Source organism: Naegleria fowleri, assembly GCF_008403515.1.
Source record: "Naegleria fowleri strain ATCC 30894 chromosome Unknown tig23, whole genome shotgun sequence".
NCBI classification, from domain to species: Eukaryota; Heterolobosea; class Eutetramitea; order Acrasida; family Naegleriidae; genus Naegleria; species Naegleria fowleri.
In genome coordinates, this window is record NW_025407955.1 from 330496 (window position 1) to 352826 (window position 22331).

At 37.6% G+C, this 22331-nt stretch overlaps 9 protein-coding genes across 9 annotated transcripts; 3 read left to right on the forward strand and 6 right to left on the reverse strand.

The window, feature by feature from the left end:
* Positions 1-221: 221 nt before the first annotated feature.
* FDP41_001393 (uncharacterized protein) lies at positions 222-2249 on the reverse strand (the record flags this gene model as incomplete). Its single annotated transcript, XM_044704472.1, has 1 exon — positions 222-2249. The coding sequence occupies one exon, from the start codon at positions 2247-2249 to the stop codon at positions 222-224; it is 2028 nt and encodes a 675-aa protein (XP_044564438.1).
* A 3253-nt stretch (positions 2250-5502) lies between these two features.
* On the forward strand, positions 5503-7557 carry FDP41_001394 (uncharacterized protein; the record flags this gene model as incomplete). Its single annotated transcript, XM_044704473.1, has 1 exon — positions 5503-7557. The coding sequence occupies one exon, from the start codon at positions 5503-5505 to the stop codon at positions 7555-7557; it is 2055 nt and encodes a 684-aa protein (XP_044564439.1).
* A 462-nt stretch (positions 7558-8019) lies between these two features.
* FDP41_001395 (uncharacterized protein) lies at positions 8020-9303 on the reverse strand (the record flags this gene model as incomplete). Its single annotated transcript, XM_044704474.1, has 1 exon — positions 8020-9303. One exon carries the CDS (start codon positions 9301-9303, stop codon positions 8020-8022), a length of 1284 nt encoding a protein of 427 aa, XP_044564440.1.
* A 99-nt stretch (positions 9304-9402) lies between these two features.
* FDP41_001396 (uncharacterized protein) lies at positions 9403-10956 on the reverse strand (the record flags this gene model as incomplete). The annotated part of the gene is made up of 1 exon (XM_044704475.1): positions 9403-10956. One exon carries the CDS (start codon positions 10954-10956, stop codon positions 9403-9405), a length of 1554 nt encoding a protein of 517 aa, XP_044564441.1.
* A 454-nt stretch (positions 10957-11410) lies between these two features.
* On the forward strand, positions 11411-13286 carry FDP41_001397 (uncharacterized protein; the record flags this gene model as incomplete). The annotated part of the gene is made up of 2 exons (XM_044704476.1): positions 11411-12726; positions 12887-13286. 2 exons carry the CDS (start codon positions 11411-11413, stop codon positions 13284-13286), a joined length of 1716 nt encoding a protein of 571 aa, XP_044564442.1.
* Positions 13287-13375: 89 nt separating this feature from the next.
* FDP41_001398 (uncharacterized protein) lies at positions 13376-14053 on the reverse strand (the record flags this gene model as incomplete). Its single annotated transcript, XM_044704477.1, has 1 exon — positions 13376-14053. One exon carries the CDS (start codon positions 14051-14053, stop codon positions 13376-13378), a length of 678 nt encoding a protein of 225 aa, XP_044564443.1.
* Positions 14054-14094: 41 nt separating this feature from the next.
* Positions 14095-15147, reverse strand: FDP41_001399 (uncharacterized protein; the record flags this gene model as incomplete). The annotated part of the gene is made up of 1 exon (XM_044704478.1): positions 14095-15147. One exon carries the CDS (start codon positions 15145-15147, stop codon positions 14095-14097), a length of 1053 nt encoding a protein of 350 aa, XP_044564444.1.
* A 341-nt stretch (positions 15148-15488) lies between these two features.
* Positions 15489-19882, forward strand: FDP41_001400 (uncharacterized protein; the record flags this gene model as incomplete). Its single annotated transcript, XM_044704481.1, has 4 exons — positions 15489-16229; positions 16317-17219; positions 17330-18232; positions 18347-19882. The coding sequence occupies 4 exons, from the start codon at positions 15489-15491 to the stop codon at positions 19880-19882; spliced, it is 4083 nt and encodes a 1360-aa protein (XP_044564445.1).
* Positions 19883-19973: 91 nt separating this feature from the next.
* On the reverse strand, positions 19974-21440 carry FDP41_001401 (uncharacterized protein; the record flags this gene model as incomplete). Its single annotated transcript, XM_044704482.1, has 1 exon — positions 19974-21440. The coding sequence occupies one exon, from the start codon at positions 21438-21440 to the stop codon at positions 19974-19976; it is 1467 nt and encodes a 488-aa protein (XP_044564446.1).
* Positions 21441-22331: the final 891 nt, after the last annotated feature.

Genomic DNA, 22331 nt, shown 5'->3' on the forward strand with positions numbered 1-22331 from the left:
GATTCCCCGCCTTAATGCCTCATTTTTGGTATTTGACCATTATAGAGAACGCTCGTGGATACTATAGCACGCATCAAACACACAACGAATAATGATAATTCATTTTGACCTGAAAGAATTGTTTATTGTATGAGAATATTCATGGTAATGAATGGATGTATGGTGTTCATACATATATGAATACTCACAGGAGCAAAGTTGTTTGAGAAATCATGAAATCATCAACAAGATTGATTTTGCCCTCCTTGTAAATTAAATTGTGGAGGTACAATGTTGAAATTATGATTGGTCTGTGATGGGAACCATGTGGCAATGTTCATGAAGGAATCTTTGCTATACTTATCGACGACAAAGTTGTACTTGATGGTTCCTGTGATCATGCCAATATAAAAGTTGAACATGGTTGAGAGGCACTTGTTGGTGGTGTCCAGAATTTGCACATCGTCTCTTGTTAAGGAGCCGTTTGCGCTTTCAAAGAAATTTTCAGATAACCTCACACAGTACAACACATTGGGAGTGAGGTATGGCTGTCGGAACATGTAAAGAGCAATAATAATGGAGCATATGGCCACGGTGTGTCTCTGGAATTGTAGAGTGTGGAAATTTTGAAGTTGCAATTCACAAATGAAATAGGAGAGCATTCTCACTTGGTCACATTGAGAATAGCCACAAATTTCCAAGAACTTTTCAATAAAGTCAAAAGCATGGACAGTGCAAAATTCAAAGTCAAGAATATTGCAAATTTCACTCTCCCAATTCAAAATTGCACGACGAGTGTAAAAATTGTCTGCTGCAAAGAGTAATTGTTTGAGTGGAGGGCATGTAATCTCACAAAACTTGGCAGCAATGAGTAAGCTTGCTAAACCAATACCCTGTAAAAATTTGGTGTTCTCTACTCTGTGTTGGCAAAGGAAACGATCCAGAACGTTCACAGAGGTGTAATATGTCTCTGGTCGAAGCTTGAATCCAACACAAATGCCAGCAAGCCATTCAATGAGCATCGAGCGCATATCAGGTGTGACAATGGTTTGTGTGGATCTGAGAGCGTCAAGAGAAGGTTGTTTTCTGCTTTCATTTTCGAATAAATAGGCAAGAACATCTTGTTCTACCTCGATGGGAAGACGAGAAATCTGAGAATTCTCTTGATTCTTGTTGAACTTGGGAAGTAAATTCACTGGATGGTCCACATTGTAGTCCAGTGCTTGTTTCAATCTCATTCGATCATGATCATTGTAGAGATCAGGATCTTGTCGAGCTTGAATGTGGTTCGACATTCTATGGGAGTTCATTGTTGTATTATTCATGTTGCATGTGGCATGCTGTCGAGAGGGTTCTGTCAAAGTTGTGGATCGTGAGACGCCCAACACTTGAGAAGTAGAATAATTGTCTTGGCTCAAGGTGAAATAGTGCTGACAATCATCATCGCTGTCATCCTCTTCTTCGTCATCTTTACAAAAAAGATAATCTTCATCTTGGTCGTTGTTCTCTTCATTGAGCGATTCCTCATTGTCTTCGCAATCATAGTCATCTTCATCTTGCATCATTTGGAATTCACCAAAGTCTAGGCCAAGAACAGGCGAGGTGACTGAGGGAGAGAAAATTTTAGGCTCTGTGGAAACGTTTCGACATGATGGATGAATGCCCACAACATGAGAAACTGCTGCCTTTGTCTTACCAGTGGCAGAGTGGGTGTGGGTGTAGTGGATATTATTGTAGTTGTTGTTGCTTCTGTTGTTATTGGAATAGCTCAGTTGCGTGGTGCAAGAGTCAGTGTGAACAAATTTCATGTTTGGTTGTGGCTGGGAACATGGAAAGGAGGTGGAAGTCGAAGGAGGATAGTAGTGAGTGGCAGTGGTGGAATTCGTGGATTGTCCCTGTTGGTAACTCTTGCTGTTGTTGGAGGGTTGTTGTGTCTTCAGGCTTGTATTGACCGTGGTGGTGCTGGTGATAAAGGCTCCCTGTCCGTTCATGCGTGAAGCCGCTGCGACAACAGCTTGAGAGGTAATATCAGCAAGGATTTCTCGTGCTGTTTGACTGGAGTGAGCATTGGAAGAATTGTTATGACTCTTGTTTTGGCAGCTTGGATTCATCTTTTGAGCATAGTGTTCAACAAAAAGGCTTGGTGATGTCGGCGAGGTACACATCAGCGAATCTTCTTCTTCCGAGGAACTCTTGGATATCATCATCATGGAGTGGTGGTAGGCTTGTCTTGATTCCTTGTTGTTGTAGTATAATTCTTGTTTGGCCATGTGTTGGTGTTGGTGGTGTTGGTGGTGTTGGTGGTGTTGGTGGTGTTGGTGGTAACAGAGAGGATTGAAAAAAGGCGTTCTCGGAGAATGTATGGTTATGGATCAATAGATAGTGGTAATATGTGTATATATCTATTCAATACATGGAGTGATGATGATGATGATGATCGTTCAAAGAGTTGTAGGATAACCAGAGAGAGAGAAGAGAAAGAGGGGATCTCTATCACGAGTCCGTGTTCCGATAGGAAACCAAAGGCTCTCAAAATTCCCAAAGTGTGTTCGTCTTGTGCAAGATGGTGTTGAAGATGAAAACACTCAGAGGTGGCGGTGGTGGAGGTCAATGAATTTATTGTTGCTGTTGCTTTTTTTTCTTGTGGTGCTCAACTCACTCTTCACTTTCATAAATGCTAACCCTCTGACTCTCGTCTGCGTGGGAGTGTTCACCCTGCACACACACTTCCATTCGAATTTCATCGAATTTGGGCATTGGCTGGACGGTTTTGCGACAAGAGTCCAATACATCCGTATTCAATCTGAGAAAGTGCTGGATGGAGAGCGCTACCAAACTGTTGATTGAAAATGTCGAAGAGTTGCTTCTGAATGATAGAAATGGTAACTCCTAGGTGGTGATGTATATTCTCACGATCGATTCCAACAATAATAATAGCCTTCTAAAATATCCTTCTTCATGTCTGATTTAAACATCACAGAACGTACATGGTATTTTGGTTGTGATATTGAAAAGAAGTTTGAAAATTTAGTGTGTAATACTTGTTCCAAATCATTGGAATTGGTTCCGACTTGCATTTTCGATGTGAAATGTGAAGTGTGGTCTCTTCTTAGAATTGCGCCAATCAGTTCCAAGTTATGAGAGATCAACTGTCTCATTCGAAATTTAGCAAATGGATCTCCTTTGGAAACTCATAGACCCAAGTTTGTCCATGTGGAAAGTTGTTCAATTTTATAAATTTGGAGCGCACCCCAACAAGAATGGCCATTGCATTCTCTCTTGTGGGAAAGTGACTATTGAAAGAATAAATCTTCATTGGCCGGTCACTAACACTCCTTTATGAACCACTTGAGTCGAATATGTCTCTGAATTTGACTTTTTCAACGGAAGTCTTGCTGCTGTTGTTGTTGAGATGTTCGAATGGAGAATGAAAATGAGTGAAAGCGGCAATTTTCAAATAGATGATATTCAAAGATACTATTCAACAATAAGAATCTCTTCTCACAATATACAAAGACTATTCTGAGTATTTATTTTACTATTCATTTCGAAAGGACAAAATACAACATGAGCAATGAAAAATCTTGGGTGTTCAATGCATCACATTTGGAGATTCACACACACATCAGAGGTGTGAATTGTAATGTTCTCAATAATTGGTCATGGAAGGTCATTATTATGATCATCATGTTGTGTTTGATTGGACACTCTTGGAGTGTTCGTAGAAGAGAGTTGGGACCACACAGATGCACCCAGATATTCTCGTCAAGGTTCGTGATAATAATCCAAATTGTATTACACATGAAGAAGAATTTGAATCATCGGCAAACTATACACTTTGGTCATTTGCTGTTTTTGTGGTCATTCCCTTGTTTGAAAGTACTTTTACATATTCTGAAGTATTTAACCGAATTAAATTTTTGAGGATGACATGTTCTTGAGGCTTACACATGGATTTTATTCTTTCTTGACCTGAATACAATACTGTAATTTGGTTGTACAATTCTATTACATTACTGTAGAGAAAACCCTTTAGATAGAATTAGCTCAGAAAACATATTTGCGACAATTTGTCTTTTCGATTTTAATCACTTGTCACAATCAAATATGGATTGAAAATTGACATGACATGTCCGAAATCCAACGCATAAAATAATACCATTCTCGAGGTGGGACCCATCTGCATTTCTTTTTTAATTCACACAGTAATTATTTTTGTGCTGACTTTTGAAATGTCGAGAGTCCAACAAGAACAGTTCGGAATTGCAATATTTGTTCATTATGTCTTGTGGTATTGCCTCATGTCGTGCGATTTTATCTGACGATTTTAATGGCCATAATAATCACGTAAATTGATAAGACCTTTGTTAACAATCGTTGCAACAGTACGCCAATCAATATGTGTTATCCATATGTGTCTTCTTTTGAGAATTTCAGGTGGAATGTAAGCACCTCTTAAGAACAACTGTAAATCGAATATCAAACATGTTGCTTTTTCAATGATGGATGAAACAAGGTGGCTATTATTCGAAGAGACCATTTGGATGTGTGAACGAAAGTCAAAATATTTTGAGAAGTTTCTAATCATGTATTATTCTTTAAATTAGCAAGAACTGCCCTCTGCCAATGACACAAAACAATAAATGATATCCTTCCTCCCACTTTTGATTCATGGACGTAAAATTAATTTCACACATTACAAAGTTCTAGTCAACTCCTTTACAATATTTTTTTTTTCGCAAGACCAACACTCACACTTCTCTCATTGAATAAATCACACACACTTCTCTCATTACAGGGATCAATCAGAGATCTCTCTCCAGCAAGTAGTCATGAACAATTATAACTTTCGCTCCTCTCTTTTGAGTGAAAAACAAGAAGGAAGAGGACGACTTTCCAGCGATCATATGGAATCACCATGAGAATAAGGGTTGGGTTTCTTCAAACATTCATACCCTCCAATCTAAACCCACCGGACAAGTCCGTTCGATTAAAAAGAGTTCCATGCACTAGAAATTTCCACACTCAAAGTTTCAAATGTCATCCCTACATGGATGGGTGAAAGCTCAGTCAAGCTGCCAGAACCTGCCAACTGTCACCTCACACACTCCTTGGCAGCTTCTTTTTGGATGAACATTTTCGCTGTGAAAAAAACATTTCCGATTCGATAGAAAGGAACTTTCTCTGCACCCTTTAACTACCGAGCACCATTAACTACTACCAGACACTCTTTTTCAACATTCACACACGAATTGGATTCTTATTGGCGTCTTTGGAATATTCTCTCCGCGGAGTTTTATGGACAAGAGAACGATTCATCATCATCATCATCATCATCTTTTATTCAATCTAACACTATATTCTTGCAAGAGTAATCTCTTTTTAGAAGTGAACGATTATCAGTCTATCAATATTTGTTGAATTTCCTTGTTGGATTCTAAATTCGGCAACAAGCAAAGATTTCTTTGATGCAATATTAATTTTGAATATACTTTGTATTGAAAAATATTGCAAACTCTTGAAATGTTGAGTCCAAATAACACTGTGGATACTTGTTCATCGAATTATGATGACAATTCCCACAAGATTGTTGTTGTTGATGAGAATCAGCCGCTTGCCAAAAGTCATGAAAATTCTTCAAATCACAACACAACAACCAAAGGTCTCCTGCAAGATCAACATTCAAACTCAAAACACCATCTCTCCACAAAACGTACTTCCAAAGGTGCTCTCTCTATTAATTCCAATCTCGTCATACCATCCAGTACCTATCTTCCAACAAACCTCTCTCAAGACCAAGCCACCGACTGTCATACCCCAAATATGGAACCTCACGTTCAGCTTGCGAAATTTGTAAACAAAATTCAAAGAGGCAAAAAAAGAAATTCACTTTGTAAAAATCCACACAAAATGAAAGCCTTGTTACTTTCGCAGAGCACAAGACGGAGAGGAAGAGGATCTTTCGCGACTGAAGACCAATTTACTACTACTACTACTACGACTAGTACTTTGAACACTCTAGAAGGAATCGAACAAAGCAATGACCAAGATTCGAAAGAACGACAACTGACAGGAAGTGCGTGCGATAAATTCTCTCGAGACTCTTCTCCACAAACAGAGACCGCCTCTTCTTCTTTCTCCTTCGAACGCATTACTACTGATGCTAAATCAAGTGATGAATGTTATTGTTCATTGCTGATGGATCATGACAAGGATTTTGAAAAGATCGATCAAGAAAGAACAACAGACTACTTTTCAATTGATTCCAAAAATGGATCGAACCAAATAGTTTATAGCCGCTCTTCCCAATACCCACAACAAGATCAAGAGAGAATAGAATTGGAAGTGGACTCATACGAACAACAACAAGGACAGGATGATCGAGATGAATCATTGATGTTGAACGAGCAGGATTCAGAAGAAGATATTTTGATGAGTGACAGTTTCGATCAAGTTAATCACGAATCGACATTGACTGGTACCATTGATCAATCTCAACACCACCCCTACCAACAACAACCATCTCTCGAGATAGCAAGTGCTTCATCATTTAAAAGTCATCATCCCTCTGTCTGCCTCTCTGCCACTTGTCAAGAATGGTTGACTCACCTATTGACCAACCAAGAACGATTCCTTCCACTCTCGAGCTATCTTTTACTCTGTTGCAAAGATCCACAACAGAACAGATCGCATGTAAACATTAGTGCTAAAAATCGACTCATTTTGGTAGATTGGATTTGTGAACTTGTTTCTTATTTTGGACTCGTTCCAGAAACGAAATATTTTTGTGTGAATTTATTGGATCGAGCACTTTCCAAATTTGCACAATATGGAACTGGAGTTCAAGATTTGGAGATTACGACTCGAAATTTTCAAGCTTTGGGAATTTGTTGTTTTTACATTACTGCCAAATATTTTGGAAGGGATGACATTCGATTGATGCATTTGGTGGGTGAGAATGATGAGAGAGCAAAAAAGGAGATTTTGAATTTGGAACGATTGGTATTGGATGTGCTGGGATTTGAATTGTGTTCTGTCACTTGTGTTGATTTCATGTTCCTCTTTATGCAATTGATGGAAGAACATGTATTGACAGGTGACAGCAATGACATGAGCATGAAAAAAGAGGAGTTATCTCAACTCATCTTCTATATTGGAGATGTTCATTTACTCTGCTATGACTTGCTTGAATTTAAACCTTTCTTATTGGCTCTCTGTTCACTCATTCTCTCTTTGAATCAATTAGGAATTGATTACAAAAATTTACCAATTGTGAGATTTCTCATTTCCATTCATGTCCATCACCAAGAGAATGGACAATTGTCATCAAACTCATCACAAGAGAGTTGCGAAAAGAATTTAAATGCATTCAATGATTGTTTGCAACGTTTGAGGGATTATTCAGAAAGAGTTTGTCGAGTGGAAGAGAATACATCTCAAAAGAGAGATCCTTATTTTGTTTGTCAACAACATTCACAAGTTGTTGAAATGTATTTCAATTCGCAACCACAGCAACAAGATGTGAAGTCCTCCAGTCCTGGTTTCATCCTTACCAAGGAGGAATTCCTTAATTGGTAGTCTGGAGCCAGATGCATTGATATTCGTTTGCGTTGGAGGAGCATTTGACTGGCTGGCTAGTGAACAACATCTTCTTGGTAATTATGTTTTTACCACCATAACACCACCACAATACCACTATTACGTTTCTTCCAACCCCAACCACCACCACCAATTTTTTTATATCCAAATTTTTGTGTTTGACACACCATCACCAAAGAATGGAGTCATTGACTCTTCCTTTTATTATTTATTGTGAAGTTTTTGATGGTTCTTGGAGGATCATCATTGAACTGTCACACGACTTAATTTCCACTCAATCAATCGACCACAATTTTTGCAAACCTCCACTTTCAAGTCCATAGCACAACTATTGTGTTGAACACATACCAACGCAAGCTACACAAATAAACAATTTTGTCAATGCCAAATTTATTGTGTTTAAATCATGTGTGAAGACGAAGCTGATTATTATTCATTAAATTATTCACTATTTGCCATTTGATATGGAGTTGAGCTTTCGTTCACCTCTTGCACGGTATTGAAGGGAGAAATTTTTGAGCTTTCAAACAAGCCATCCATGGCAGGGTCATGGACAGTGTCATCTGTGAGCGTTACTATTTCAAAATTCCTGAAGGACCATCTCCCTCTAAAACAATTCAACAGGTCGCTCAACAAGCCCACACTCAAAGGCAGCATGACCATGATAAAAGTAGCAATAGAAGGAAGGCACAAAAACAAAACAAATTCGGCCACTATTATAAACGTAGTGACACTGTTGTATCCATCTGAAGTAAACACAAAATTTGTCAGTACAATATTCAGCACTCTGTTGAATGGTAAAATTAAAAAGTAAAATCCAATAATTTTGCAAAATAATCCAATTCGTGCAAGAAATTTGATAATCATTTCTGGATGAGAAATTCGAATTTGTGTTATGATTTTCCTCAATCGAAATCCAAATGTTAAAAACAATATTGGCAAAATAATATCCACAATCATCATGAGAGCATTGAAAAAGTAGGAAACATTACTGTGTGTGAGTACACACGCCAAAAATCCAACACTCATTACAAAGTAAAACAATCCAAATAGAGACCAGTAAATTCTTCGTCCAATTCTTTCGAATACTTTACATTTCTTGGCATCTCTGAAATGTATGCAATGATAGGTCAATTCCACCCAATACAGAAACAATAGTAAAAACGTTGCCTTAATTAATGCCTCTGTACCTCGATCCATTAAGGTTGAAATGGCACATAATCTTCTTCTCTTATTAGAAGCTTCATCCAAATAATGAAAACAAGTAGGCTCATACGTTTGTGTGAATGCATATTGCAACATGAAGGTATGAATGGTCCGAAGGAAATACGCCATGACGTATTGCAGAGAAAACTGTAAGGGAATGGTCCAATACAAAATTTGAGATTTGGAATCAAACAAACAACAACACAAGAGTTTCATCATCTTGTTGAGGAACTTTGAGCGTATTGATGATTGTGTTTTCCGAACGAAAAAGCTACGTCTAGAATAGGTTTGGATCAAGCACAATACAAAGAAGAAACTAGCAATGAATAGAGTGAATAAATTGATCCATGGAGGAAAATGATCGAGTATTCGAGCAGGTACATCAGTTGAAGAATCTTCGGTCGTGTTAGTAGTGATGGTGGTCGTAGTAGTGATGATGATGATATGATTATTATTATGATGATTGTTCTTCTTGTCCGAAATGAATTTGTCGTTAAAAGCCGAAATTAATGATATCATCCTGATGATCGATCACGACGAAGAAAATGTCATATTTTTTTCCTCTTTGAATGATTGTAATTCGAATGGACTCAATGGTGTGACATGATTCTTTTAGTTCTAGAAGTTTCGATCCACTCCAATTCCTGGTATTTGGTCTGATTGTAAAATAATTTCCCCATGTTGTGGGCCAATCATAGGCAGACTTGAATGAAATGTCAAGTCATTCTTCCAAGTGAATCCTTTTTCGAATGCTTGGCTTGATTCAGTCACGAGTAAATCGCCGTCCAAGTCTCCTCCAATTTCAGAGAGAGACATGAGATGTGAGGAACATGTACAACTCAAACGACTCGATACCATACAACCAAACCACAACCTTAAGTGATATTCAGATTGAGCAATGATAGCCGTTTTTAAGGCTCCTCGAATACCTCCTGCCTTTTCAAGTTTGATGTTGATTCCATGAATGAACGGACATAGGACAGGAATGTTTTCAAAAGTGTTGACACTTTCATCAGCAAAAATGAGTATTCCTGCATTTTCATATTCCTGCTTGACTTGAATCCACTTGTTTTTGATAAGTGAGATGTCTTTTTCAAAAGTAGCACAATTTTCATTGTTTGTGGAAGAGCTCTCGAATGAAATTGGGAATGGTTGCTCCAACATGTAAAAATAAGGAAGAAAGTGTGGTACTTCTGTTTTGACCCGCCTCAAAAATTCGAGAGAGAGTTCGGGAGTCCATACAGTATTGGCATCAATGGACCATCTCGTCGCAGTAACGTCATGGCCATTGTTAGAACCATATTCTTTTTCGTAGGTTTCAAGAAGAGTTTTCACAATCAGAATACCTCTGTCAATATTTGAATCGAGCTTGATTTTGAGATGCTTGGTTTTGGTGAGGCCCAGCTTGGCCGTTTTAACAATTTCCTGAATGTCCTCGTTGAGAGCAGCTGTGTAGAATGAAAATTTGCCAATAGGAGCAGGAATTCCAATGACAGAGTAGAGTGGTTTTGAAACAATTTTTGACCACAAATCCAAAATGGCCATTTCAATCACACACTGTGCGCAATGTTCAAATTCAGGATGCGTTTTACCACATTGATCTACGTACTCATTCTTGTCCAAGATGTACAACAATAAAAGTGGTGTGACAAGTGCATTTGATCGAATATTAGACACGGTGGCGGCAGAGTTTTTTTCTTTGACAAATGTTGACCACTTGGCCAGTTCTTCCTTAAGAGTTGAGAAATATTGGGTACCACATGTTGAAGTAAAACACTCATCAAACATTTGTGAAATGACATGTGCATCATCAGTGTTGCCATCAAAATTGAGGAGCTGTTGAATTTTTTCACTCTTTACATCTCGTTCAACATGTTTGCAAAATTGTTCAAAATAAAATTTGATATCATCAAAATCAGCCAAATAACAATTGGGTTTTTTAGGAGGCAATCCACACTCTCCAAACCCTTCAAAGAACGATGATCGGGATGATTCATGATACTGTTCCTGAATAGAAATATTAACAAGAGAATTTTTGCGATGCGTTGTTGAGGAATGACTCGTTCCGAAGGCACTTCTCAATTCCAAATGATACTCAAATAATTGCAGAGTGATTTGAAGATTTTTTGTGGCATGGAGAGAACATGAAAATGCTTGAACGAGAGAGGGCATTTTTTTTTAATGGTTTTTCAATGATCTCCATGAACAAGGGCCTTAGTAGGAGAGAAAGTAGGAAGGTATTAATATATTTGCTTTTTTTACTTCAAGCGATAAATTCCTTTCCAATACTACTAGGGAGAGAGGTTGTGGTGTACTTTTGTTCATCATCAGTGTTGCCTCTAATAAAGGTTCAATTTTGATGAACAATTTGGAACCCTTAAACAAAGTTGGCGCGTTCTCTGAAGAGTTAATGTAGCACACTAAAAAACGACCCACTCTCGAGTGGGTGATCGCAATACCACAAGACATACGACACTCGAATCATTTGATTGTTTGTGTGCAGCCCAATTAAAAAAAACGACGGACGAGCGATACCTCTAGCCACGAGACGACTCGAATCATTCCTTTGAGCCTCTTTTTGATTTTTTGCGATTTTGAAACACCCACATATATACATCGATTTGAAATGGCCAAGACGAATAGCTCCTCCTTGAAAGAACAAGAGATTGAGCTCAAAGACTTAAAAGCGGAAGCTCAAGATTCCAAACATAACACACAACTGAGGGATTCCGAGCAAGCCTCATCATCACCTGCAAAACAAGAATCGGGATGGCAGAAGAATATTCCCTCATTGGATACAACCACGAAAAGGCAAAAGAAATGGCCTTGCTCTCGAATCATGAAATGCTGCTTGATAGGAATTGTTGTAGGACTGGTTCTTCTCTTGGCCATCGTTATTGGGGTTTTTATTATTGCGTGGTTCAGCGCGGGAGCCTTTCTTTATGATTTTGCCTTTCGTGTGGATCCACTTGTTGATTGTGATGCCACCATGCGAACGAATCGACCATGGAATTATACTGCTGACGAAATGATTTCAACCTGTACAGGCAATAACTTTACCATCTTTAATGCCAGTGAAAGATTTGGGCCATATTACATTAATTCTTCTGCTCAATACGAAACCGTCACATTCAAATCGAGAGACCCCGAATGGATCTCTCAAGGAGGTGGAAAAATTCGTGGAACGTTGGTGCTGCAGCCTGTCGTGAATGAAACAAGTCGTTTTGTAATTATCGTTCATGGAATTCGTGCATGCCGATTCACTTACGCCTCAGTGGAACCTGCCAGCATGCTCTATCAAATGGGTTACAATGTTTTCATGATCGATTTGAGGAATCATGGTGACTCGGACTCATATAGGGCAAATCCATATGGATCCTTCGGATTGTACGAGCATCGTGACGTTCTTGGAGCGTTGGATTATCTTACTGAAAGATTTGCCTTTCTGAACACATCCACGCCAAATGTCTCTCTGTTTGGAAGTAGCATGGGAGGAAGTACAGTCTTAGTGAGTTTTCAAGTGGAAAAACGATTCAGAGCAGTTTTTACTGATTCTGCTGCTTGTAATGTTTACCAAACCATATTCACAAATGCCGTTGAAATTGTTAGTTCTGAAGCTTTGGCAAAGATTGCTTTTGCCACAGCCATGAGTGTCGTGAATGTAAAAGGAAAGATGGGTTTCCCTCCATTTAGTTTAGATCCACAGACGTTGATGGGTTCAGTCGACCTGTCTGGCCCACGAAAGATGTTTCTTTTCCAAACCTCAAACGATTTTATTGTACCAGATTTCAATCTGCAACTCTGTGTCACTGCTGCTAAAGCTTCAGCCACACAGCAAGGTCTCAACCCAGACCAAAAAGTGCAGTCTTATTTAGACACAGTTCAGTACCCTCCTCATGTAAAATTATCCCGTCTTAATTGTGCGAACCATTTAGTATCCATGTATGCAAACCCTTCGATGTTTTTTTCCAAATTGTCGTCTTTCTTTGGATGATTTTGGGTTTGAATTGATGGTCATCAATAAAGTTGATTTGGTTTCAACAATAAAAATTGTTGTTAATCTTTAACAAAAAAATTGACATCTTATGGGTGATTCCGAAAGATACTTTTCTTGCTCTGGAGAAAATGTTTGGTATGCCAATCAACAGCAACTTCCAAAGGAAACGATTCTTGCTTTTAGGAGCAACAGTATTTCTATACTTTCTGCTTACAAGGAGCTAAATGAATCAAGGAAAAGACTTTTAGATCAGAGATATAATACTGAACTCATCAATGAAGTCCTTGAAAATGCAAGAAAGAAAGGGACAGGTTTTATTCTTCAAGATGTTTCTGAAAAGGTGAAAGAAGCATTAACCGAGTCTGTTGAATTGATTGCCCAGAACATTGCAATCCTTAAGAAACATAATATAGCTCTTACTGAGCAAAATGGTGCACTCAAGGAACTGGCTAAACCCCTTGCTGAGAGTGTTTCTCAACTTGAAACACTTCCGAACATGAGATGAAGAACGACCTTTCCAAGTTTAAGAGACTATGTGCCCGTTATGAAAGTTGTTGCCAGATTGTGCCAACCAGTTCCTAAATAGCTCCAGTGTCAGACCTTTTGGATAGACCCAAGTCGAGTCTGCTCTTGAGTTTGCAAAAGCTTACAAACTTGATGTGGATCCTGACAAAACAGAAGAAGGAGGTCTATGACAAGCTTGGCTTGCAGAGCCGGCCTTTGGATTTGGATAGGGGTGTTTGGTTGTGGAGTTCTTGGTTGTGGAGTTGATTTTGGAGTTTTTTGTGGAAGTTTTTGTGGTGTGTAGTCTTGTGAACTTCTTTCCGAGCCTGAGGTTATTCTTGGGAATTGTGTCTTTCTTGGTGATATCAATCTTTCTTCATTATCAGAACTGCTTTCTGATCCTTCACTATCCGAATCGCTTTCTGATCTTGATCTTGAGGCTTGCGAATTGGATCTTTCATTATCAGAACTGCTCTCAGATCCTTCGTTATCAGAATCACTTTCTTGTAGATTTCTTGGAAGTTCATTATCCGAGCCGCTTTCTGACCCTTCATCACCGACTTGTACTGGATTAGAATTATGTGAATATTCTAGAATTTCACGAGTTGATAGTGTCATTAATTCAGTGTCACTCATTGTCAACATTTTAGCAATAAGGTTACATTGAGCTTTTCTTTTTTCCTCTGCATATTCTTTTTGACGGACAACATTAACAGAGGGTCTTAATAATTTTGGCTTTTCTATAGGAAAATCAAAGTCTGAACGCATCCATTCCTTGTGGTGATCTAATACTTGAATATTATATTTTTCTACGAATCTATGAATGTCAAACAACACAAATGCAATTTTAAATTCCACACATTTTCCAAATCTCCACTCATTTTAGCAACTGAATGAGGATTAAAAAATTTGAATTTCTCACCAATATGAGAGAATAATGTTTCAATCATACCACGAAAAGCACCAAATTCTTCATTATATTGTGCTTCACTGTATGTTAGATCTTGATTTCTTGGTTTTCTAATTGGAGTTCTGAAATTTGACTCATCAAAATCATATCCTTTTTCTTGCAATTTTTCAATATAATCAGGAATTCCCAAGAAATAACCACCATCAAAATACAATACATCCACACTAGGATCTAATAGTTTTGGGATTCTCTCCATTTGCTTGAACATACCAATGTCTGTATTAGGAGCACATGGTAGGGATTTCGAAATAGCAATTGCTAATTCTTGATTATCCATCAATACTTGAGTTCTTAATCCAGAATCTTTATATTTGTAACTCCAATACTCCCTTTTAGGATATTTGGCTAAATTACTATATTCAATACGTGTATCATGACCATCTAAAAAAGTGGTTCCATCCTTGAAGCCTTTTTCGTTTTCAATTATACCAGTAAGACATCGAATAATAGGATTTGAAAACATTCTTTGCAAACAAGTGTCAGCCCATTCATTAAGTTGGTCATGAAATTCAACGAAAATTGTGTGATGAATTCTCCATATTGTAGACCTTGCGATAATTCTCCTCTCATTTAAGGATCCGAATGTTTCATTTTCAAGTAACATGTAAAGAATTAATAAGATTTTGCCCACATTACGATAAGGACCTTCTAACCATCCACAGATAGTACCAACAGTATGTAAGAAGATGAATGTAGCAACATATCCAATTCTTTGGCAGACTATTTCTTTAATTCTATTCATTGTAGGAATATCCTTGATATCCTTTCTACCTTTTGATTTCTGAATAATTGGCAGCTCTTCATGCAATACCTTCCATTCATTGGCCACCAATTTTTTGACCTCGATTTCCCTCAATCTCACAGCGTCTTCTTTGCTGATATCGAGAGACATTTTTTTCAATTCAAAATTTTATTTGAAACTCCCAAGCTAAGTTGAAAAGAAGCTGATTTGGAATGTTTCGGATTCTTTGAAACGCGCCAAAATCTTTGAAACGCCCCTGAATCTTTGAAACCACCCAATACCTTTGAAACATCCCAAGCTTAAAGGAATGTTTTAATTTTTATGAATTTTGGAACCACTAATGAAACAAGGAACATGCTTTGGAATTTGGAATGACTAATGGGACTGAACCGAGCTTCTTTGTTGGAAGAATTAATGTGGAAGATCATTGCTTTCATTTCGTCAAGCTTTTCTTTCCTTTTGAGCCACACCACAAATTTCCCAAAATAAAAATGCTGAAATTCCAAGAAGTGTTTGCTCTGTTTGGAGGCTCAAACTCTTTGGGTCATCAACTCAGCACCACTCTCATTCCGGCTCCTTCGGCTCAACTTGGTTCGATCGGAGGAGGAGGAATACTCACCACCACCATCACCACGGAAGAGAATGTAAACTTTTCATCATCACCTTTGTCTGATCATCAGATACAACAAGCATCAAATGTTCTCATTTCAAATCATTATACGAACGAAACTAGAAATTCGGAAACCACCAAGTTGAGCCCATCACTCACTCTTGATGGATCGGAAGTGATGAACACAAACAATCTCTCAAACCCAGGCGAGAACCCTAACAACGAACCTAACAGCAACCTATTACTATCGGAGGATTCAAATCTGGGCAGATTTTCAAATACGAATAATAATATTTCATCCGTCGCCAGTACGGAAGAAGATCACCAAGTACAATCGCACGGCTTTGAGAGCGCACAACAAAAACCACCTACTAACCGGAGGATACGTTCCGAAGAGATTGTAATTACAACCAATAACACGGATACTAGTAGCGAATCTCAAATAGTGATATCATCGGAGGAACATCAGCAACAACAACAACAATCATCTATCATGTCATCCAGTGATAGTCAACAACAGCAACAACATTTGAAATCTTCTAAACGAAAAAGAATTTCATATTATGTGGTCGGCCAGGAGCGAGCAAATCTTTTCTTAATTGCTCGAGATGATTTACTACAGGTATGTTTGACAATGGTGTCGATCCAATTTAAATGGACCTACTTATGACTTTGGACTAAATTTTGTTATTCCAATTTATTTTGACAGGAAAAAACATGTATTGAGCTTGTGGAATTTCCTCTATTAAACAAAACTCAAGGAAATAACAATATGACCAACTCAAACAGTAATTTATTGAACGGCTCCACTGATGGAAACAATACAGGTGATCGAAAGATAATTTATATTCATAACACGAAAATGAAGTGCTTATATGCCTCCATTAGTCACCAGAGAAACCTCCTGGCTTTTACACATTTTTTTGTTAGCAACAATCAGATACATTTTCAAATTTTCATTGTTGAAATTAATTCCATGTTGAGCGCAAGTGACCTGAAAAGTGAAGATTCAATTTCCAATTTTCAAAAACAACAAAATAGATATGTTTTTAGCCCACCTCAGACATCGGATTCAATTTTCCATTGTGTACAATTTATTCATCCTCCACAGACGGCAGATTCAAATGTCAGTTTTGACACTAAAAGTTGTAGATTTTTTCTAGTGACAGAAAAACAGTCAATACGAATGTTTAACATTTCCATAACGGAGTCATCCAGCAACTTTTTTATCAATATTTTCAAAAAAAACCAACAATCGAGTATTAATATTGAAGAACTTGTAATATTTGTGAAACATTTTGTTTGGTGGCAATACGATCCAGTGAGAAGTTTACTTTATTACATGTTAGTGCGAGAGGATATGAATAATTCGCGCGATGCTCATGAGATATTGAATAACGAACTTAGAAAAACGAACTGCTCTCTAAGGTGCATTTCAATTTCTGAAAAAAAGCCCAACCAATTATTTGAATGCTTAATTCCTGTGAATATTCATCGATCGCTGCTCAGCGATAGCCCTAAAATGAAGAGTGACATTATTCGAATGCCATGGCGATCAGGACCAAGTTCTCATGACATTAATTCACATTTTCAAATTATTCGTTTAGAAAACGTAGGTATTACATTTCGTAATTCACTATGGAATTCTCAAACATTAATATTTGGATTATCATTTAATTCTAATTGTTTAATAATATTAATAATAATTTTTGGTATTCACAGAATGGCATTTGTCTGTGTCAACAACAACCAAAATTCTCCAACAACCTTCCAGATAATTATATCGATACTGTTATTTTTATTTTACATCACAAGAAAAAGATGCATTTTTCAGTACCAGTTCCTGCTCGTTACTCCAGAAAACATCCACGATTATTTTTTGGATCATGTAGAGACACCGTGATTGTCTATCTACCTGGATGGTATTTACAAATTATTGATTGTTCCAAGGATCATGAACCCTGGCCTCTCATGAATTTTATAGGCCCAGACACAGTTCCTCACTTGACTCATCCTATTGCCGAGTCTAAAAGTAAGGGGAAAAAAATAGAGCAAGCTCTTAGTTTGTACTCGCTCTCGAACTCTACCAATTATGTCCTAGATTTATCTCGTGGATATTTGTACAATTATGATTTTAATTTGGATAACATGTTAAATTGGATTGTACGGCTGAAGAAACACCAATTTATCACTCATCAAAATTTTTGCGATTACGACTCTGTAAATATTAGGAAGATTACCATACAATTTTTACATTTGGCCATTACACATTTTAGAAATCATATTTTTACGGATCGAATCGTACGAACACTGTGCGAGCCGTTTAAAACGAATTGTGGAATGTGTGATGAATTTTTGACTCTTGTGGATGATGAAGTCCTCTTTATGGAATATTTAATAGGTGCCGGATATATGGAATTGCAAGCTATAATTCATTCTTCGTCGACTCAGGGATCTACTGCCAGTACATCCGTGCCTGACAAGGAATTCTTAAGACATATCCCAATATCACTGCTAGAATGTGGAGGAGATAGCATCTTTTTAGACAATTTTTACTGTGAACAGAATCCGTTTGTTACCACTAAAATTGGTCATGTCATGGGAAGTACAAGCTTCACACGTACTGTAAGTTTTTGACAGATATATATTGAGATTTTGGTATACATTGAGTGTTTTCATACGATGGTGCCCTCATTATACTTCCATAATTTTACTTGTGATTGCCTTGTTGTAAAATAGTATGATGCCATTGTGCGAGTATCTTCATTTCCACGAGATGGAGTATCATGTGCTTTGGATCTTTTCAAACAAGTCAAGACCAACATTAGTAATGATCCAAAATCCATTCCTCTAGCTGCTTATCTTGTTCATAACAAAAATCATATTATTCAAGGGTCTGCATCACCGTCACATCCTTCCGGAAATGTTTCTCCAATGAAATATTTTGAAGAGAAACACTCAACATATGCTAAAAAGTGGTACAATTTCTTCCATTCAAGAAGCGACAGCACAGAAGACGCTTTTAGTAGCTCTTTTCCAGAGGATGAAATTGACGAAGAACCACAAATTACCATTCCAAAGAAATCACCTCTCTCCAAAAAGATTGATTTTTATTCAGAGAAATCAAAAACGGACTTTATTGATATTTTGAGTCACTTTTTATTGGCAAATAATTCCAGATATCAAGCTGTTGAGCTTCAAGAATACACGTCATCAGGACCAACAAAAGCGACTCGAATGAAAACAATCCTAGATTATACCACAACTTTGTTTCAACTCTCACAGCACTTATTTACAACATTGACTGAAATTTTGCACACTTTCAATCAGAAAAGGAAATTGGAAATGATGCAAAAATTGTCACAAAATGACAATTTGGACAAGTCAAAATCATTACAACAAACGTATCCCATGTGGTATTTTAATTTATTACAAAAATTGCATGTGAGTTTGGAGGAAACCAATTTTCCATCGCCGACTGGTTTTCAAGAACATTTTGCTACGGTTGGAGTGCACTTGTTACCACTTTCTACATTATCTCAATACATCAGTCGAGACCTCTTCATTGTCACGGACCAAGTGTTAGCAGAAGTTGTCAAAAAGCAATCTCAACAATTTAAAAATAGTGGAACTACTAGATTTGGGCTCTACCATCATGATAACTCCAAAGAGTGGTCTTATTTAATTCGAACACTGATTCAAAAACTTCATGACAAAGATTATAGAGATGTGTATTATTATGAGAAGATGTTGTTTGCTTTGGAGACAGACTCATCACTTTCATCGATTGTTTCCTCGGAGCATTTCTCTGAGGTTATCAACAATACTTTGCTGAATTATTACCATGCAGTTCTGGTTGAGCATATTTATAATTCTGTGAAAACTTCAAACGTTAACAATAAGCAACGAATCGTAGTAACGCCATTAGACAATTTACAATTTCTTGAAGAGTTTAAACGCCAACGCGAAGAACATTTGGATCAATCCCTGTATTCAACCTCGTTACCTTTGACATACTTTTTAATGGCAATCAAATCTCTTAACTCTACTTTACTTCCCAAGCCCACACTATTGAAAACGTATTATTCTGCTACATCTCCTCTTGATGATTCCGGTGGGGAAGAAGATACTCACCCAAACACATCACAAACATTTTATTCTCTGATCCAAAGTGTGGAATATTGCTCAGAAGAGAGTGAGAACTTTGTTTCTTTCTTGAAGGAGAAATCAGAGACTATCCTTTCTTTGGGAGGAATGAACAAGTTGCTCAAATAATTCTTCGTTACAACCTTGGATTTCTGAAAGCTGAAAATGTATAGTTTTTGGTTTTTCGTTGCTCCTGATGCGTTATATCTTGATTTTCAAATTATTTCTTTTTCAAGACTGATGTTGAGCCACTTCTTCGGTTTGCCTTAGATGCTGTTAAAGGTTTCTTTTTTGGAGTCACAGCATTATTTGTATCATGATCCTGATAATGTGAAAAAGGAATAAAAAACGGATTTTCTTCAGCCAATTGAGATTGTTTCACTCCAGTGAAAGAGGGCATATCTTTGTGAGTCATACTAGTGTACATACTTTGTCTGTATGAGAGAGAGGAAGATCGAGGAGATGAATTCGAAATGGTGGACGAAGCTCTCGACATTTTATCTTCCCCCTCCTTGAATTCTTTGTAAATACGTGCCTTTTCTATCAGTTTATCTTCTTTCGCAAATAGAGATTCAATGATTCGATCTAGAAATAGAGGGCTGACGCTTTCTTTTACGCTCTTCTTTGTGTCAATGTCGTCTGAAACGAACAAGGGTACTGATTTAATTTGTTCCAGTTGGGTTTTTAAGGCTGGTGAAAGTTGTGACAAGGACTTTCGTTTCGTGAGCACTGTTTGCTTGATGGGGCACACTTTTTCAATTGGAGTGTATCTGGTCCCTCCTGGTTTCCATGATGAAGGCTTACTGATGTCCTCGACATCTGTTGAAATTCTAGAAATGTCTCTGGATCTTCGGTAGTCGGCTGAAGAGGCTCTTCTACTGCTGTTCAGAGAGTTTGCAGTTTTGGAGCTTGCCCCACTTCCAGGTCGGCTGCTGTTGGAAGGAATAGGATTTGTATCTGGGAGATGATCATGTAAGGTGACTATGGATGTGTTGCAGTGGTAATGTTGGTCTAATGAGACACTACTCGTTATTGGTTGATTCTCCAATCCTATTATTGATGAGGAGCTGCGATTATTTGCACTCGAGTTGTTGAGCTGCGAATGTGGTTGGGTGTTATTGCTCAGGTTATCTTGAAAAAATTGGATTTGAATTGTGGAAGGTTTCAAATTAAGAGGTTGTTTGACAACTCTTTGTTTTGGATTGTGATTTGTGGAAACTGATTTTGGTCTTTGTTGTTGATGAGGTTGTTTCTTTCTGATAAGAGTGGATGCAGAGCTATGAGATCTTTTGGGAGGACTATTTCCTCCTTCCATGGAAAATACATCATCTTCATTGAATGGTGTTGGAGTGCTTGGGCTAATGGAGGGTGAGAGATCAAAATTAGGATATATAATAGGTGTCGAGGGAATTGAGACACATCTCGCTCTCGCAGGATGGTGATAATGCAAATGACCTGTGATGGTGTTGGATGAAGTCCTTGGTTTCGCTACTCCTCTCAAATACAAATTGCTAAAACTTTCCGATCTAGGTGTTTTTTTGTTTCCTCTCGAGCTATTTAGATCGTATTCAAATGCTTCATCGTTGTTTTTTGATGATGATGATGTTCTTTTCAAGCCTTGTAAATGAAGAGATATCTGAGGTGGTTGTTGTTGCTGTTGCGGAAGGTAAGCGGTAATAGTATTCATTATTATTAAATTGGAGGACAATACAATCGTTACTTCTTGAATTAGAATCAATAATAAAACCGATCCAAATCAGATAAATTGCAAGAACCGAGTGCTATCAGAATGAACACAATCATGAATTTTAATATGGTTGTTCAATTCTTTTTACCCATTACCAGAATCAATAGTTGTTGTTGTTGTTTACTTCTCTTGCTTTATTTTTTTCCTGAGATGCGATGCTATGTTTTCTGAATGCTCTTGAAACCTTATCATCTCTAGTCAAGCGAAAGTATTAAGGGAGATTGGATGATTTACAAAAAAGAGTGATACATAACCAGCACAAAACAAACACTTGCACGGGTTTTTTTATGCAGGGGTGGTAATGTGGATGAACATTTTTGGATAATTTTAAATGGTCCGTAAAGATGACATCTGATCTCTTTGAATCCATTGGAAAGCCAAACTCCTTTCACATGAGAAAGGTGATAAGATCAAAGGAGTTCCCACTGTGTGTTGTTTGAGACATGTCATTTTCACATTCGAGTTGTCATGATTAATACTGAGAGATCTGTGTCTAGTGTAATGTAACCGGTGCAATATCATGTAAATATTTACACAAAAGAATTCAAATGTTAAATGAAAATTTATTCAACATTCTCTACAACTCTTGATTCCAAAACATGGCTTGACATATTCACCAGGATCAAAAAGTCAAACAAGCAATTTCCAAATTAATTCATCCCACAAATATTTCTAGCCATCTTTGTAACGGTTTGTTTTACCGCTCTTTCGAGGTGCTTGGTCCTTCCTCGAACCGGTTCTCTTTTTTTTTCAGCACAACACCAGCAAAAAAAACTCCATAAGCCTCTTTCCCTCTCCTCTCTTTACTTCCCAATCGATTCAATCATCCAC